The sequence below is a fragment of the Podarcis bocagei genome, assembly GCF_964188305.1.
Source record: "Podarcis bocagei genome assembly, chromosome: 9".
Taxonomy (NCBI): domain Eukaryota; kingdom Metazoa; phylum Chordata; class Lepidosauria; order Squamata; family Lacertidae; genus Podarcis; species Podarcis bocagei.
In genome coordinates this window covers 5,514,541-5,530,751 of record NC_138134.1, presented here as the reverse complement: position 1 = coordinate 5,530,751, position 16,211 = coordinate 5,514,541, and the positions used below count along the sequence as shown (strand labels likewise).

Here is a 16,211-nt window from a genome sequence, read left to right as displayed (position 1 = left end):
TTTGGTATGTTGTTTTCTATTATTATTTTTAGTTTAATTGGAATTTTATGGTATATATATTAGGTTGAAAACCTTTAATAAAATTAATTTAAAAATGATAATGTGGAAAAGAGCATGGTTGATGGCAGCTGGAAGCCAGGAAAACACAGGTTAGGTCAGGATTATAGGGTGGTCAGCTCATCTCATGTGGCAGGGAAGAAGGAAGAAAGGTTGGAAGGAAGTAACTGAAGAGAGGAAGGAAAAAGCTCTGGTGGATTTTTGTATTTAAAAAGTGCATTCCTACAGTAGGGTTCTGCAGCTGCATATCTTCAGAACCTTTTACAACTCCTTCGCTAGGGAGGAAGCAGCGGTTGCTGATACTCATTAGGGCTGGCAGCGTGGAAGACAAAGAGACCAACAGAACCAATGGCTGGCAGTCCAAACCAGCTCCAGCTTTTTCTCCATCCCTACAGGGGCAATGCTGAGATTAAGGAGAAGGAAAGTGACAAGTAGTGATACTTCCTGGACTGGTTGGTAGTGCAAAAGCAAACAGGCGGCAGCTGATTGTGGGGCAGTGCCCCATAGACCCTAGCAAACTAGTGTCCAGCAGGACAAGATGCTCTCCGTCTTCCCATTGGGTACAGAGCAGCCCATCTGGGTCTGCTTCGTGAGAAGGACAAGCATCTTTCCAGCAGGAAAACGATGTGGAAGGAAAGATGGTCCTGAGCAGGAGCACTACTAATGGGGAAGTTGTGGGATGTGAAACACAGAGCAGTCAAGTACAACATCCCTAAGGTGGACATAAAAAGGGGGTGTCTGGACCAGCCAGTTGGAATTTTCTGTTTCCTCCTAGCCTGGGACAGGCTTTCTCTACATGTGGCCAGAGGTGGGCACGGCCTCACCTGTGCAGGAACAAAAGCATAGGACTGGCCGCCATCTCTCTCTCTCTCTGACTACATTCATCAAAGAAGCAACATCTGCTTTTAGCCTAAGATGCTCCCTTGGCTTCCAGCCAAGAGAGGACAAAGGGACTATCTCTTTATGGGATAGATTCCAGGTATATTACTTTTGTAACTTAAGTCTGCTTTCTGGGATCCATCTGTGAACAGAATGTGAGTGAGTAAACTCATTTTATACTTTTATAGAAGACTGTATCGTGTCTATTTCTTTTATGAGGGACTAAAGGGGAAATTACTAGGTAACTTATTTTAGAGGCTTTAGCGAGCCAGAGCAAACGCATCTGCTGTGCAAGTTTAAAAAGGGGAATGTTACTCTGCTAAATTGTAGAACTTGTTAACACAAGTTGGAAAGGATACAATCAAGCAATATATCCTCTCCTGCATCCCTGAACGTTCCCACAGAAGTGCTGATAGCACTGCAACATTATGTTGTAGGTTCCACTTGTTTGTTTGGATTCTGAGCTACAAGAGCTTAACTGTTTCTTGATGCTATGTTTTCCAGTAACAAAGATTATAGCTTTTAAGTTCTGGTGTGGTTATTATTTGTGCTGTGTGTGACATCAAACTGAGTATTATTGTATTATTACCTAATTATCTTAGGTGAAAGTACATGAAGATGTTATAACCATGGCAATGTTTTTCTGCCACAGGGAGTGGATCAACTAAATATGCCCAGATTGACATTACAGCGACAGAGACTGCTCATAAAGTAGGGACACAACACGCTCAGTTCAGAGAAGAGCGTCTGCAAGAGCTGGAACAGAAGAAGAAAGGCTCTTCATAGCTGCCCCTAACATAATACTTGTAAATGTTTCATGAGTTTATTAATTTAACTAAACGCTGCCATCGTTTTCAGATTTGTACCAGATTCATTCCAATCTATTCATTTCCAATTGGAAAACTGGTAGCATGGGGTGTGTGGGTTTGTGTGTAAAAACATTGGTTGTACACATGTATGACAGATCACTTACGTTGTAATTTTTTTACTATCTTGACAAATCAGGTATCAAATACAAATGATTTTCAAGCTGTAGCATTTAATTTAAAGACATTTGAATGTGTTGTGTGTTAACAAGGATGTACATGTAGCTAAGTATACATTAAATATTGGTCTATACAGCATGCGTATTGACAAGAATGCTGCGTTTTGTTAAGAGTTAAGGTAGCTTTTCATGCTATTTTTCAAAAGTCAAAGACAGATTTCTCATAAGAATCACTGTTGGAGAACAGCTTTAAATTTCCAGCCTCTATATTTCTGTTTTTTGGCAACTCTTGAGTTGTATAGGAAACGTAATTATTAATTATAATGAAGAAATAAGATATTACCAAACAGTTTCTCTTTAATAGTTGCAGCAGCAACACTATTGCCAGTGCAGGCAAAGCCTAATTGCATGGCAAGTGAAGCTTTGCTCCACTTCCCAGGAAAAGATACACAGGAAAATAGGCTCACACACCTACTTGCTACTTGCCTGACCAAAGGCAGCTGCCACTCTACTGTCCCACTTTGTCCTGGAAGCACCGTAAGGGACAACAGCAAGCCCACATACTGGCCTTTGAGCTGGTGCCTCAGTGCTGTAGCACACTAGCTCAGTTCTTAAACAAAATCATAACGGTAGAGGCAATGCTGAACAGCAAAGCAACAGCCAATCACACCTGGAATAAACCAAGTTGCAGTCCGTAATTCACAGTAGAAATTGCAGAATTAAGGCACACCAGCTACGCTGAACATTATGGGTAGTCTTCAGTGGCAGCCATGTGCTGATGGAAGTCTGTCAGAGGAATGGACCAGGGGTGGGGCCAGTGGCAAATCTCCAAAAATGCCACCTTGGACTCCTTTGGGAGATAAATAATTTGATAAATAAAAATTGCCTCCCTCCCCATTCTGCTGGTGGATTCCTATTATCTGTGGATACACCACCTTTCTTCTTTGTTGGCTTGTTGAATTGGACTTTTGAAAAATAACATTTATGGCAACCTCATCTCTTGATAAAATAGGTATGCTGTCAATGACTTCCTCTGGGGTTTTTGGGGTTTTTTACAAGTTAACTTTTCTACTAAAGCAACACCCTGGCTTTCTTTTTTTATTAGATGTAACTAGTGACTTTGGATTCAGCGGTACCATGTAGAATGAACTGGTATCTCTGCCATCTTCCCCTCCGTCAAATCCAATTTATTATTTACTCTACTGAAACAGGTTAATATATTATTCCTGTCCACATTTCATGACTGCGCCACTTTCTTTGTTTATCTCACTTTGTTTATTTCATGTAGTTTAGAGTTTGGTTCAACATCCTAAGAAACTGTCACATGATTTTATAGAATATTGTAAGGGATAGTTTATGCAGAATCCATGGCCCCTTTTGAAAATAGAGATTTGCATTTCGATTTCCCAAGTTTGCCTCAAAAGGTGGCTGAAACAAAAACTCTCACAGGGGTGCTTGATCATGACCTTTGGGTCAACAATGTGGCTTCCTGTGTTGTTTCTATAACCTGCTTATGTGCAAATCCATCTTCAGCTAGATGGACATTTTGTGCCTTCAGTTTCTGTGGGCCCAAATGAAGTAAGTGTGTCTATCCTTTGTTTTCATTTCATTTAATTTCAGTGTTTTAATTTGTCCCATTTTCTGATTGAGATAATGTCTTACATGTATTTTCCCACTTAATACAACTTTCCCACTGAATACTTAAAATATGGAGGTGCTCTCAAGCAGAGAAGTTGTTATTTTATGAAAAGTGGCACTAATACTACTGACACAATTCAGCTATTAGTGCATTGCACTCTGGGCTTTAGCAACTATAACAGTATTCCATAAACAGTATATTTATTTACTCTTGCAAATAAGTAGTCAAAATAATATTTACCCGAATTCATAACATTTATTGCAAGTATAGCTGCAGATACTTAGAGAACAGTGTTCTATCTATTGGAAAGTCAGTAATGTCACTGTACTTTGTATTGAAGGATTGGTACAACTGAGCCTTTAATTCTATAAATGTTTTTATATTCAACTGTAGTCTAATACAATTTACTATTTATAATTTACTGCTGTGTCTTTTTGTATCAAACTGCTATTATTCAAAGTTGTTCCTGGCAATGCAGTGGTTTAAAAGAGAAAGTTAAACAATCTCATAATATTCAAATAATACCCCCTTCTAAGTATAAGAATTGTCCACTTGACCACTTATCACTATTTTTTGCCTCCAGTTGTGCCTGTCAGGTGAGAACTCCCAGGATAGCTACTAGATAGGCAGAATGAGCTATGCTTCATTTCACACAGCATACTATAATGTGAAAGAACCAGAATTCTGTGATACCACTGAAATTCACATTTGATGTGAATTTCACTTTTTATGATCAGCTTTTGCCTCCGTACTACTATACAAAAATTAAAAAACAAGAAGCAGTTTCTTCTTCCAACAAACAGCAGCAACTCTGCTGATGGGAAGTTATAACAATTATACAAAAATATAAAATGATTTTTCCATCAGTGCCTTTGAAATTGAAAAGCGGAGTTCTTTCAGAAATACAGTTCTCCACATGGGTGTTCAGCAGGGTAGGGACACTCCCACCTCAATAAAAAACAATGTTCTCCAGATACCCAGCTTTCATTTTTAAACAGGTATGTTTCTAGGCTTTATTTGTAAAGCCTGAGATATGAAGCAAAATGTACAGGCACTTTTCTTTTCATGTTGTGTGTGGAAAAACTGGCCTGCTCCATTCAGTGTTTTATATTTCAGTCACCCAGAAAAATTCATGGCTCAAACCTATGGCTCTCCGTTTATTTCTATTTCACAATACTTTGACCTTTTCCGTAAATGCATTTTCATTTTCCCTTCCCCATTCTACCATTAAACCAAGTACTGTATACCTTAGATGGTATCTTGTAAGTACACTTAACAATTTTTCAAACCAAGTTCCAGTGTACAGTGGTACCTCTAGTTGCGTTCCGCTCTTGTTATGGACTTTCACCTTATGAACGCGGCAAACCTGGAAGTGTTTACTTTGGGTTCGCCACGCGCACATGCACAGAAGTGATCTGCGCACCTCGCGCATGTGCAGAAGCGCTCGATCGCACATGCACGGAAGAGGCGCTCTAGTTGCAGATTTTTCAGGGTGCGAAAAGCACCCCGAAACAGATTAAGTCCGCAACTAGAGGTACCACTGTATTCCAAAATTGCTCACTAAGGATGAACTCCAATAATTTACCTGGGAGTAAGTTCCATTTAACTCAATGGGACTTTCTTCTGATAAGACATGCATGGAGTTGCACTATAAATAACTAAATATATGCTATAATAAACATTTTCAAACAAAAAATTGTCCTCAATTTTTATTCATATCTATACATAGTAGGAAGTATTCTATTTTAAGAATTAACACAGTTGTCAGGTTTAAACATATACTGTGATCTTGAACTGGATCAAATCTAAAATTTTGAACCTAATCATTAAACTAGGAGGATGCATATGAGACAATAACAGTACTTAATCTGGATCATTTTCCAACGTGTATAAAAGGAATGAATTACAGGATTAGCCAAGACATTTACTTGCCATTGTTTTTTACTGACCCATATGAATGTCTATAAAAGGAATCTCTAAGGGTATTATCCAACTAGTTTCTTCTGTCAGTGCAAGGATTTATACTGGTGCAATGGAACTCACCCTGCTTAAGCCCCATGTACCCTGCACCCTCCCCAGATCTGATCCAGAGGGTTGGGAGGAGACCACAACAGATTTAGGGAGCCTTTGCTTGTTTTGATATAGAATCTTGCATGCAAGTCCAGATCTTTTAATCCTGTTAATGTATACCTTTATCATTTTCTCCTTTATTTGGGTATATTTATTCATAATGTAAAAACAAAAACAATTTAGAATTACATTCAATTCTTGCTGTTCTCGGTTGCAATCTGTTTGATTCACAAATAATTCAAAGAAAATTCTTTAACGTCTACTGCTAAGTAATACATAGAAATAATTAACTTTCTTCTTCCAAGGGTTTTTACAAAAAGCTATAACTTTAAAGACTGTGGTATTATGATTCTTCCCAAAATGTCCTACTTTAATTTATTTAACTACTGGAAATCTAGCTATACTTTTTTAAAAAGCACTGGATCTGATAGCATTAACACCCTATCACCAACATTTAATGTTAATTTTCTTTATTTCTAAGAGGCATCCCTTTAATTAGTTCTTACTGCTATTGCTCAGATTTTAGTACTCTAAATAAAAAATATTGGCAAAAGGGAACAAATCTGTCATGTTCTTCTTTCCAATAATGCTGTTTCTGACCATCTATTACTTGGAGTAATCCTAGGAATGGGTCTATCATAAATACTTGAAAACTAATTCACAAACTTGAGTTCTCAAAATAAATGTAGTTAATACTGCTTTTTAACAAAGGCTTCTCTACAATATCAAATGCTTTTTGAGCATCCAACATGGTAATTCAGTTTTTTTGTCTTGTTATTAAACTGAAACTAGTAATAGATAATGCCTTTAAATATGTTTCAATATGCTATTTGATGGAAGGTGACATGAAGGCACTGTATTGTAATTCTGAGTTAATTATTTCATAGTCGCTTCTGCTTTGCACATAATTTCCCCATGATAAGGCTAAATTGATCTTATACATAATTTTCATTTTTGTTTCATAATTTAAGTATCTTTCAAAATTGAAATATCAAAAGCTAGTATCTGATCTGATGTCATTTCTTAAAATTATTTTTGTCTTTTTCTAACATCTATTTGGTTTTGTTTATACTTGTTGTAATGATTGATAAACTGGATAACCCTTTTCAGCAATAAAAGGGTGACTAAAATAAAGGCAAATCTCTGGGGCGTATTGCATGGTACAGACATATCTTCCATGGAAGGTAAAATAGCACAGATGTACTCTCTTGTTCTTTTTTTATTATTATTTTTTAAAAAAACCTATGGGGTGCCTAGCACTATGGATGGCAGAGGTTATAAATATTTACTTGAGAAATACATATGTACATGGATACAAATGCACAGAAATTTATAGACATACATGCACAAACACACTTTTGGTCTAAGGTAACTTCCTGTATATCTTCCAGACCTATGATAGGTGTGCTTACTTGCATGAACATGAACTCAACCACATCTACACACAGGCGCATCCCACAAATATCTCTAAATTGTTTTAGCAATTATTGCTGTGGTTACAGCAAACTTCACTAGCCCTCTTGGGGTATTCTTGCCTCCATGTTGGTCCACAGAGGAGCCCTGGCACACTGGCAAGCACTGCCCCCTAGAGTGCAGAGCTACTCAAACCCAGACCATGCTAAAGGAATGGAAGAGGGGATTCTAGTTCTCCCCTCATCCCTAGGAGGTATACAAGAGAGTGAGATAGCGGGGTGGGGGTGGGGTGGCCTATGTGCCAGGGACATGGGCTGGGACAAGGCTGAGTAGGCTTGACAGAATGGCAGGAGGAAAGATACAAAGGTAGGAGTGGGAGAAGCAAACAAAAGAATGACTTGGTACCATCTGCAGATTTCAGATAGATGCTCCTACTTTCCTCCCTAAGGTGACTAATGAAAATATTTCAAAAATAGAACTAACAATTGTTCTCTCAGAGATCATCCGCTCCTTTCTTATCTCTGACTTAATAGTATGCCTTTTAGCTTCACACTTTAACCAGTTACTCATGCTGCGGGCCTTGAACTGAAATCTGCCTTTTTTCATTTCTCATTTGGCATGTCATGTACACATCACTGACACAACTGAAATTTAATGACTCTCCACTTATTATATTCCTCATATGCTGTATCTTTGACTTGCCAGAATATTTATCTGCATAACTCTTAAAGAATAAAACTGGTGGGGTGTTTTTTTTGGGGGGGGGGGTTGCATATGTGAAAACAACTAGTGACGGGGCTGAAGTTTGGAACTGGGGAGTGCAAAAAGCAAGAACTCCCCCAGTTCAAAAAACAAAACCCAAGTTCAATCTTAATCTAATGCATGGGCCTTGCTTGGATTCAGACTGGCACAAGCCTTTCCCTTCCCGTTCCAGTCCAAATTTACAAGGTGGCTGCCTTAATATATTGCATAAAAGATCCATGGGAAAGCTAATTCCCATTGGTTCTGATATCCAAGCTAGCACAGTCTTCAAGACCTATGGGAACTACATTTCCCATGTTTTCTTACACCTGGGATGCTTCTGGGCATCACTTGGACAGTATCACAAGTGTGGTACCAGGAGATGATTTAGTTCCTAATGATCCCTCTGAGATGTCAATCTATGAGAACTACAGTGGTACCTCGGGTTAAGAACTTAATTCGTTCTGGAGGTCCGTTCTCAACCTGAAACTGTTCTTAACCTGAAGCACCACTTTAGCTAATGGGGCCTCCTGCTGCCGCTGCGCCCCTGGAGCCCGATTTCTGTTCTCAACCTGAAGCAAAGTTCTTAACCCGAGGTACTATTTCTGGGTTAGTGGAGTCTGTAACCTGAAGCGTATGTAACCCAAGTTACCACTGTATATTTATTCAAGATTCTGCCAACAGGCTGAAGGTCTGTTGAAGATGCTGCTCCCAGATAAATTATGGGGAAGGAAAAGGAGCTGGGGTGAGGCTTTAAGGCCTCATTACATCCACAGTAATATAATCAGGTGTGTGCTGAAGCTATCATTCTAGATGGGACTTAGCGGATATTAACTTATTTTGGGCCCATGTTGAATCAAGCCGAGATTAACCTATTTGAAGCAAGCCCATTCCTGGCGAAGATCACCATCCATTTCTAATTATGTCACATTTCATCCTGCTGCAGATGTCTGAAAATAATGGACAAAAGTAAGAGGAACTGAAGAATCCCCTCCAAGTCTCCTGATTTTTCCAGGGGCAGTCCCAGAATTATGAAGGCCATTCCGGCTTCTGGTTTGATCCTGGAATGTCCCTATTTCTGTCGCCAGTGCTGAGCTTGGGGAGGAAGATGAGCCAGCGCTTGTCCCAAGCAGTGGTGGCTGCAGTGGTGAGGGAGCTGCTGGCCTCCTTCCATCAACTCATAGCAGCTGCTGGAGTGCTGGTGAGGAGGAGGAGAGGCTGCCACCACCGTGTCCCAACCTCGCATGATGTGCTGACTGAGGGGCAGGCATAGGACAGGGCCGCCCTGGGCTGGAAGAAACGGAACAAAGAGCCTTGGTTTTATTTTTTAATGCTTTGTGCATCCACATCTAACTTTGCCCCCTTCTAAAATTAATCTATTGGTCAGTGGCGTAGCGTAGGTTGTCAGCACCCGGGGCAAGGCAAGTAATTTGCACCCCCTAACCCGTGGATTTGCGCCCCCTAACCCTAACCCCCAGATGTTGCGCCCGGTGCGGCCGCCCCCCCCTGCACCCCCCACGCTACGCCACTGCTATTGGTGTGTGATTTTCTTTTTTGTACATCTAAAGTAAAGGTAAAGGGACCCCTGACCATTAGGTCCAGTCGTGTCCGACTCTGGGGGTGCAGCGCTCATCTTGCTTTATTGGCCGAGGGAGCCGGCGTACAGCTTCCGGGTCATGTGGCCAGCATGACTAAGCCGCTTCTGGCGAACCAGAGCAGCACACGGAAATGCTGTTTACCTTCCCGCCAGAGTGATACCTATTTATCTACTTGTACTTTGACGTGCTTTTGAACTGCTAGGTTGGCAGGAGCAGGAACCGAGCAATGGGAGCTCACCCCGTCACGGGGATTCGAACCACTGACCTTCTGATCAGCAAGTCCTAGGCTCTGTGGTTTAACCCACAGCGCCACCCGTGTCCCTTTTTGTACATCTACCAAAGAGTAAAATACAATAACATTGCAATTAAGGGGTTTTCTAAGGACGGTGGAGGGCATATGTGCTGTGTCCTATTAGTGTGTACTCACCCTTCTTCTGATAGGAAATGCTCTGCAGCAGGGGACAACGTCAAAAAATCGGAGGTCGAGGAGAGTCAGTAGATGAGGAGTGAGAAATGTCCCTATTTTCATCTGAGGGATGCTGGGGGGAGGGGTATACTGAAGTAAAAAGAAGAAAAATGGTTCAAGTGTGTTTTTTCTGTCTGCATAATAGTGTTATTTTTCAGGGAAAGTCTGTCACAGATACTTTGAGCTACTCTGTGTAAAATTCTGGTGAAAAACACAGCAGCATTGATGAGGCAACCTTCATGTTCTTCCGCTTCAGCATCTAGAATCCTGCAACTGGAAAAGGCTTTCACCCAGCTCAACCCCTCTAGGGCTTAATGCAGGAAATGTAGAGCTGGAGCAGTACCAAGAGATGGCCTGCCTGCCTCTTTTATTGACATTTGTAAGGCAGTATAACATTTGAAAGTTTCAGTCGTGGTAAATGATTCCACATTAGACTCAACTTTTGATTAAAAAATTGTCATTCGGAAATAAATCCCATGCAATAAATCCTTATATGCATGGGATTTGAACAAGTGAAGGACGGTTAACAACAATACATTGGGGTTTGTGTGTGTTGGTTTAGCTCCTATTGCACAGAGGAAAGATGTAAGGCCTTTGGGAGCAGGACAGGTCTTGTTCCAGAGAGTTTCTCTTTGCTAATAAGTTCTTAGCTTGTGTTTCCATGCCACTTATGCAATAACAGTGATAATGAGCTTACCTACAAGCCAAAGGTTTGTTTTGTCTGCCCCCTAAGCTCTTTGAGATTTAGAGCAATTGCTCTCTTTGTTCTCACTTTCTATCAGAAGACTGAGCATTCTGAAATCTCCTGCTTTCTGTCAGCAGTTTTCTAATTTAATTAATTTTTAAATCCTGACCAGTAGCATAACCTGATTGCACATATACTGTTGTGAATTAGTGACATTTTTGTCCACCCAAAAGGCTGCCATATGATGTTCCATTTGTGGAAAACTCACAAATCTCAAGCAGCCATTAAATACTGTTCCAGGAGTTTATGATACTCATGGTGTATCTTTAAAGCTGTCTGTGACCTACTTTGCTGTGTTCATACATACGAACCTGGGGGCTTCATTCCCCCGACACTACAACCTTTATCTTTCCTCTGCAAACTCTGCAGCTTCTTGCAACTTGGCCGAAATAACTTGAGTTGTACTCAGATGTAAAAAGACTTTACAATTCCTTGTTCATTATATCAGAATAATACTGTTTCTCAGGTTAACCAGTAAGCCCAAATTAACAACACCTTATGTCCTGAGCATATACTATTGTTGCTGCCACCTTTCTCTCTGCCACTGGCTCTCAGGCTTGCAGCCAGAAGTAATTCAGACATCAGGCACTATACATGCCATGCTACAGCTCCCTCGGACCAAGGTTAGGGGTGAGGAGCCACCTTCTCATTGGCTAAGCAGCAGGAGAGCTCCTATGCTGAGAGACTTGTGCTTCCAGGGAGATGGGGGCAAAACCACCTCCACCCGGGGGGGAGGGCATTGTTCAAAGAACTAGCCCACTTGGGCGGTAATCAAACAACCCATCCAATGGGGCTGTGCCTGCTTATCTTAAAAACGTGCTGTTGCAAATCAAATGTGGAAATAAATTAGTCTGCATGTAGTCCAGACTGCAATTTTGTATGTCAACAAAAACCTAAAGTGGTTTGAGTGATGGCATACAAATGAAACCAGAGTCTTATGACAAACTACTCACAGGGCTGGTTCACTTCAAGCCATTCTGGAGACTGGGTTGAAAACAAGCTGACTCCATGCAGGTTCACTTGAGGAAATAGGTGGGCGCTAGACTTCTCACAAAGAGCAATTGGAGGGGCGAGGCAGCTGACAGGAGGCTTTTCATACGGGGCTGAAGTGTGGTGACCTGCTTTTCATCTTGCGCAGCCTTGCAGTTCACCTTAGGGACCGCACAGGAGACATAGTGGAATGCTCCTGTCACTCTGTTTTGAACTGCAGCAGACTGCAGTCTTGGAAGGACCGTGCAACCTCAACTGATCTGGGCAATCAATCAGTATTTTGGATCAGACATTACATAATCTGTTTTCTTCTGCTAGTGTCTTTTTCACACAAAATACATGAAGAAGACGACGACGACTAAGGAATATATTTTCTGTCTCTTTAGAGAAGCTTTTATAAACACTTAGGAGTGTCACACTTTTAAAGCAGAGTATTTTAAAATGCACCCTCCCACCCAAACCCTGCCAATCTTTGTCACTGTTAACTATATCACAATTTTAAATGTCTTCTGTATTAAAGTTACAGATAGGTAGCCGTGTTGGTCTGCCATAGTCAAAATAAAAAAATTCCTTCCAGTAGCACCTTAAAGACCAACTAAGTTAGTTCTTGGTATGAGCTTTCGTGTGCATGTGTATCTGAAGAAGTGTGCATGCACACGAAAGCTCATACCAAGAACTAACTTAGTTGGTCTTTAAGGTGCTACTGGAAGGAATTTTTTTATTCTGTATTAAAGTTACTCTTCATCCCTGGCATTAGTAATAATAATAATAATAATAATTTTTTATTTATACCCCGCCCTCCCCAGCCAAGGCCGGGCTCAGAGCGGCTTACAAGCAATAATAAAAACAAGATGAGTGATTACAACTTAAAAACAAAAATAAAATACAACATTAAAATAATGGAACATTAAAATATTAAAATGGAGCCTCATTGCAGGAGAAGGAAAAGAAAAAAGAAAAAGGGGGCGGAGGGAATCAAATTGGCTCCAAGCCAAAGGCCAGGCGGAACAACTCTGTCTTACAGGCCCTGCCGAAAGAGATCAGATCCTGCAGGGCCCTGGTCTCATGAGACAGAGCGTTCCACCAAGTTGGGGCCAGTGCTGAAAAGGCCCTGGCTCTGGTTGAAGCCAATCTAACTTCCTTAGGGCCTGGGACCACTAGGGTGTTGTTATTTATGGACCTTGAGGCTCTCCGTGGGGCATACCAGGCGAGGCGGTCCCGTAGGTACGAGGGTCCTAGGCCGTGAAGGGCTTTAAAGGTCAAAAGCAGCACCTTAAATCTGACCCTGTACTCTACCGGGAGCCAGTGCAGCTTGAAAAGCACTGGATGAATATGCTCCCATGGCAGAGACCCTGTGAGGAGCCTCGCTGCAGCATTCTGTACCCGCTGGAGTTTCTGGGACAGCTTCAAGGGCAGCCCCGCGTAGAGCGAGTTACAGTAGTCAAGCCTGGAGATGACTGTCGCATGGATCACTGTGGCCAGGTCGGGGCGGGAAAGGTAAGGGCACTGACTGCTACAGTAGGCAGGAAGCATCGAATGGCCACTGGTTGCCATCCCTGCCTTTGGCAAAAAGCATAGCAGTTGCCAGTAGCAGAGGGAAAACTCAAGGACCATTTCTCTCGCTCCCCTCCTCCTGTCCTTAGGTGACTATATCAGTTGTCAGATTCTCTTGCCAGACTAAGGAAGGGTGCCTCTCCCTTCTTGTGGAGCTTAATACTGGTCAAAATGAACATGTCCCCCCATTGAGAATTCCAAAGGTTGGGAAGTATGGGGATTTGCCAGGACCCAAGACTGGCTTCAACAGCCGATTTCACATCCAAGAAGGTCAGAGCAGAGGCAGTGAGAGAGAATTCTCCATTTGCATAGCCTGAGGGATCTTTTAAAATCCTGGAGGTGGCCGTGAGCATGCCAGACCAACCTAAATTTAAATAATGACCGAACACGCACAAATAATAAGCAGCGGGCTGGAATTAGATTGAAAATAAATATCTGGCTGGGTACAATATGGGTCACGGCTGAGTGGTCCCAAATACATTCATTATACTACCTAGGTGGAGAGCACAACTGTTGAATTATTGTTAGGGTATGGAGTGGGACTTCATTTTCAGTATGATCAGTCCAAGTGTTAGGGGATTTTACTTTTGTTTTACAAAATCCCACCTGGACTCATGGTTATAGGAGAAAGGAATCCAGGTTCATAACCTTGTTAACATTTACATCCTTCAGACCAAATGCTGGGATGATAAAGGACCGTTATACTATCATAGAAGACCTTGTATCACTGCATTAACCTTATCAGATTTTTGTAGGAAGCATGCAGACCGGCTAATAAAAGTATGAATCATGCAAGTCCTGGGGGTGTAGGTTCTCCTCTGAGTATAACATTTCGTGAATTTCTGTTTCTCTGCCACGTGCAGGCTGTCCCTGTGGTACAATGATGTCAGTGAGTTGACTTCCCGATGAGAACCTGAAAAGGCACATTTACAAAGCATGCAGCTCAAAGGTTTAAGAGTCCATTTGGTCACTGGCTACCTGTACATGTACCAAGGGACATAGAAACACTGGAGTCAGGAAAACTTTGTTCCTCAGGCAAGGCCCCAGCCGAAACATGAAACCATTTATGGCCCTGTCCTATGCAGAAGGCTCCAATGACCTGACCTGAGTAAACAGGACCAGATCAGATTCTGAGAAGGCTTCCTTATCAGCCTGGGAAATAACTGGTGCTGCAGTTCTGATAGCTCACTACACGGGACAGCCACACACACAAGTGGAAAGGTCCCTGGTATCTCCTGACATCTTACAACAGCTGTACCATACCATACCCCTCAACATTTCTCCGATGAAAATAGGGATGTCCCATTGCATAATGATAAATTTTACTCTTTATACCCCACACATCTTACTGGGTTGCCCCAGCCACTCTGGGCAGGTTCTAACATATATAAAAACATAATTAAACATTGAAAAACTTCCCTATACAGGATTGCATTCAGACGGCTCAGGGGTTCAGATATCTCCATACCCTCCAACATTTAACCAATGAAAAAAGGGACGTCCTAAGGAAAAGTGGGACATTCTGGAGTCAAATCAGAAACCAGGATGGCCTCTCTAAATAAGGGACATCCCTGGAAAATGGGGAAACTTGGAGGGTCTGCTGCACTAATAATAATAATAATAATAATAATAATAATAATAATAATAATAATAATTATTATTTTATTTATATCCCGCCCTCCCCAGCCGAAGCCGGGCTCAGGGCGGCTAACAACAATAGCTTCTGAATCATTTCCAGGCACAACTGAAACTGCTGGCTGTTACTGTTAAAGCCCTAAATGGCATGGGTTCAGGAATGTTCTGCCAGTATGATCCTGCTCAGTCCTTAAGATCTGCAGGAGATCTCTTACTTCTCTTACCTCCTTGGATTAGTTAAGGTGTGGCTGGTGAGAAATGTTGCCCACATCATACATTTCAGTGCAATTGTAATGCTACAATAACTAGAACTTTAGGAATTTTACAACTTACATGAGTCCACATATTTGCAGTCGTTCCCTCTGTAAAGCAGATCTCACACTCAAACACCACCCCTTAAAAGAACTTAACACAAGACATTGTCGTTTCATCTTGTCTCTGTAGCACATTAGCACATCAGTCAGGAGGGGCATTCCAAGTTTGACTTGGTGTTTCCTTTTCCTTCTTATTATATCCCTGCAGTCTCAAAGCAGAAAAATATTTGAGATCCCTGTATAGAAGGTGTTCCTCACCAATCAGATTGATTCCATACCGTCCTTGAAATCATTCTTTTCTTCTAACAATACTGAGAAGATTTAGAGACATCTGTTTCCATGGTGACTGGAGGTGCCCATATAAAATACCATGGAGCTTAGAGCATGTTGACTGCTGTTGTCTCCATAGTAACAGAAGATCCAACTATTTCTCCTCCAAACAACTGCTGCAGAAACTTTTGCTGATGTGTGTGTGTGTAGAGGGACCTTAAAGTCCACGGGCTTCAACGGGACTTTAAGCAATCCAATTTTGGAAAGCTTCAAGGCCTTCATAGACGTTACTTGGGAGTTGAAACTATACATGGATAACATGAGTGAAGCTGTGCTGCTGCTCCACCTTTTACAACATGCACACTGATGGATCTGCCATCTCAATGCAGGGTGCCTACTTGAATTCAGATGCGTATGTGTTGGTGTTCTGTGTTGTCAGGACCTCTGCACAGTTGGGGATATTGAATTTGGTGGAATGCATTTTGTGGAAGAAAATATTCAAAAAATGCCTGCACTCCTTTTGGCTCAGCCAGTTTAGTTAAATATCCAAAAATCAGACTGATGGGGAGCAAGTGTGGTGAACCTGTAGCATTCCACCTCTTGTCAGACTCCCACTGCCATCGTCCCTGATCACAGGTTCTCCATCCATGACTCTCTAACATTAGCCTATGCTTTGTTACTGTCATTTCAATTAATCAAGTACCTGACAAAAGGCTCAATACTTTATTGTAACTGATTTTTTATATATATTTTTATTAGCTTATAGTAATAAGAATTAATTTATTTTTGGGAAAAAATATCACTTACTGTACTTGCATACAGGACTATTGCATAAACTTTACATTAAAAATAGAG

General features: G+C 41.4%; 1 protein-coding gene across 3 annotated transcripts in view; it reads left to right on the top strand.

The window, feature by feature from the left end:
• Window positions 1-9,081, top strand: part of DOK7 (docking protein 7) — a 41,637-nt gene extending 32,556 nt beyond the window's left edge. The window contains exon 11 of one of the 3 annotated variants that reach the window (XM_081207707.1): window positions 8,731-9,081. In XM_081207707.1, the coding sequence (XP_081063833.1) occupies window positions 8,731-8,738 (8 nt within the window). In that variant the 3' untranslated portion in view covers window positions 8,739-9,081. Of the gene's footprint in view, window positions 1-1,538; window positions 3,982-8,730 lie in introns of those variants that run through there. The other 2 variants (XM_081207705.1, XM_081207706.1) reach the window with 2 other exon arrangements.
• Window positions 9,082-16,211: the final 7,130 nt, after the last annotated feature.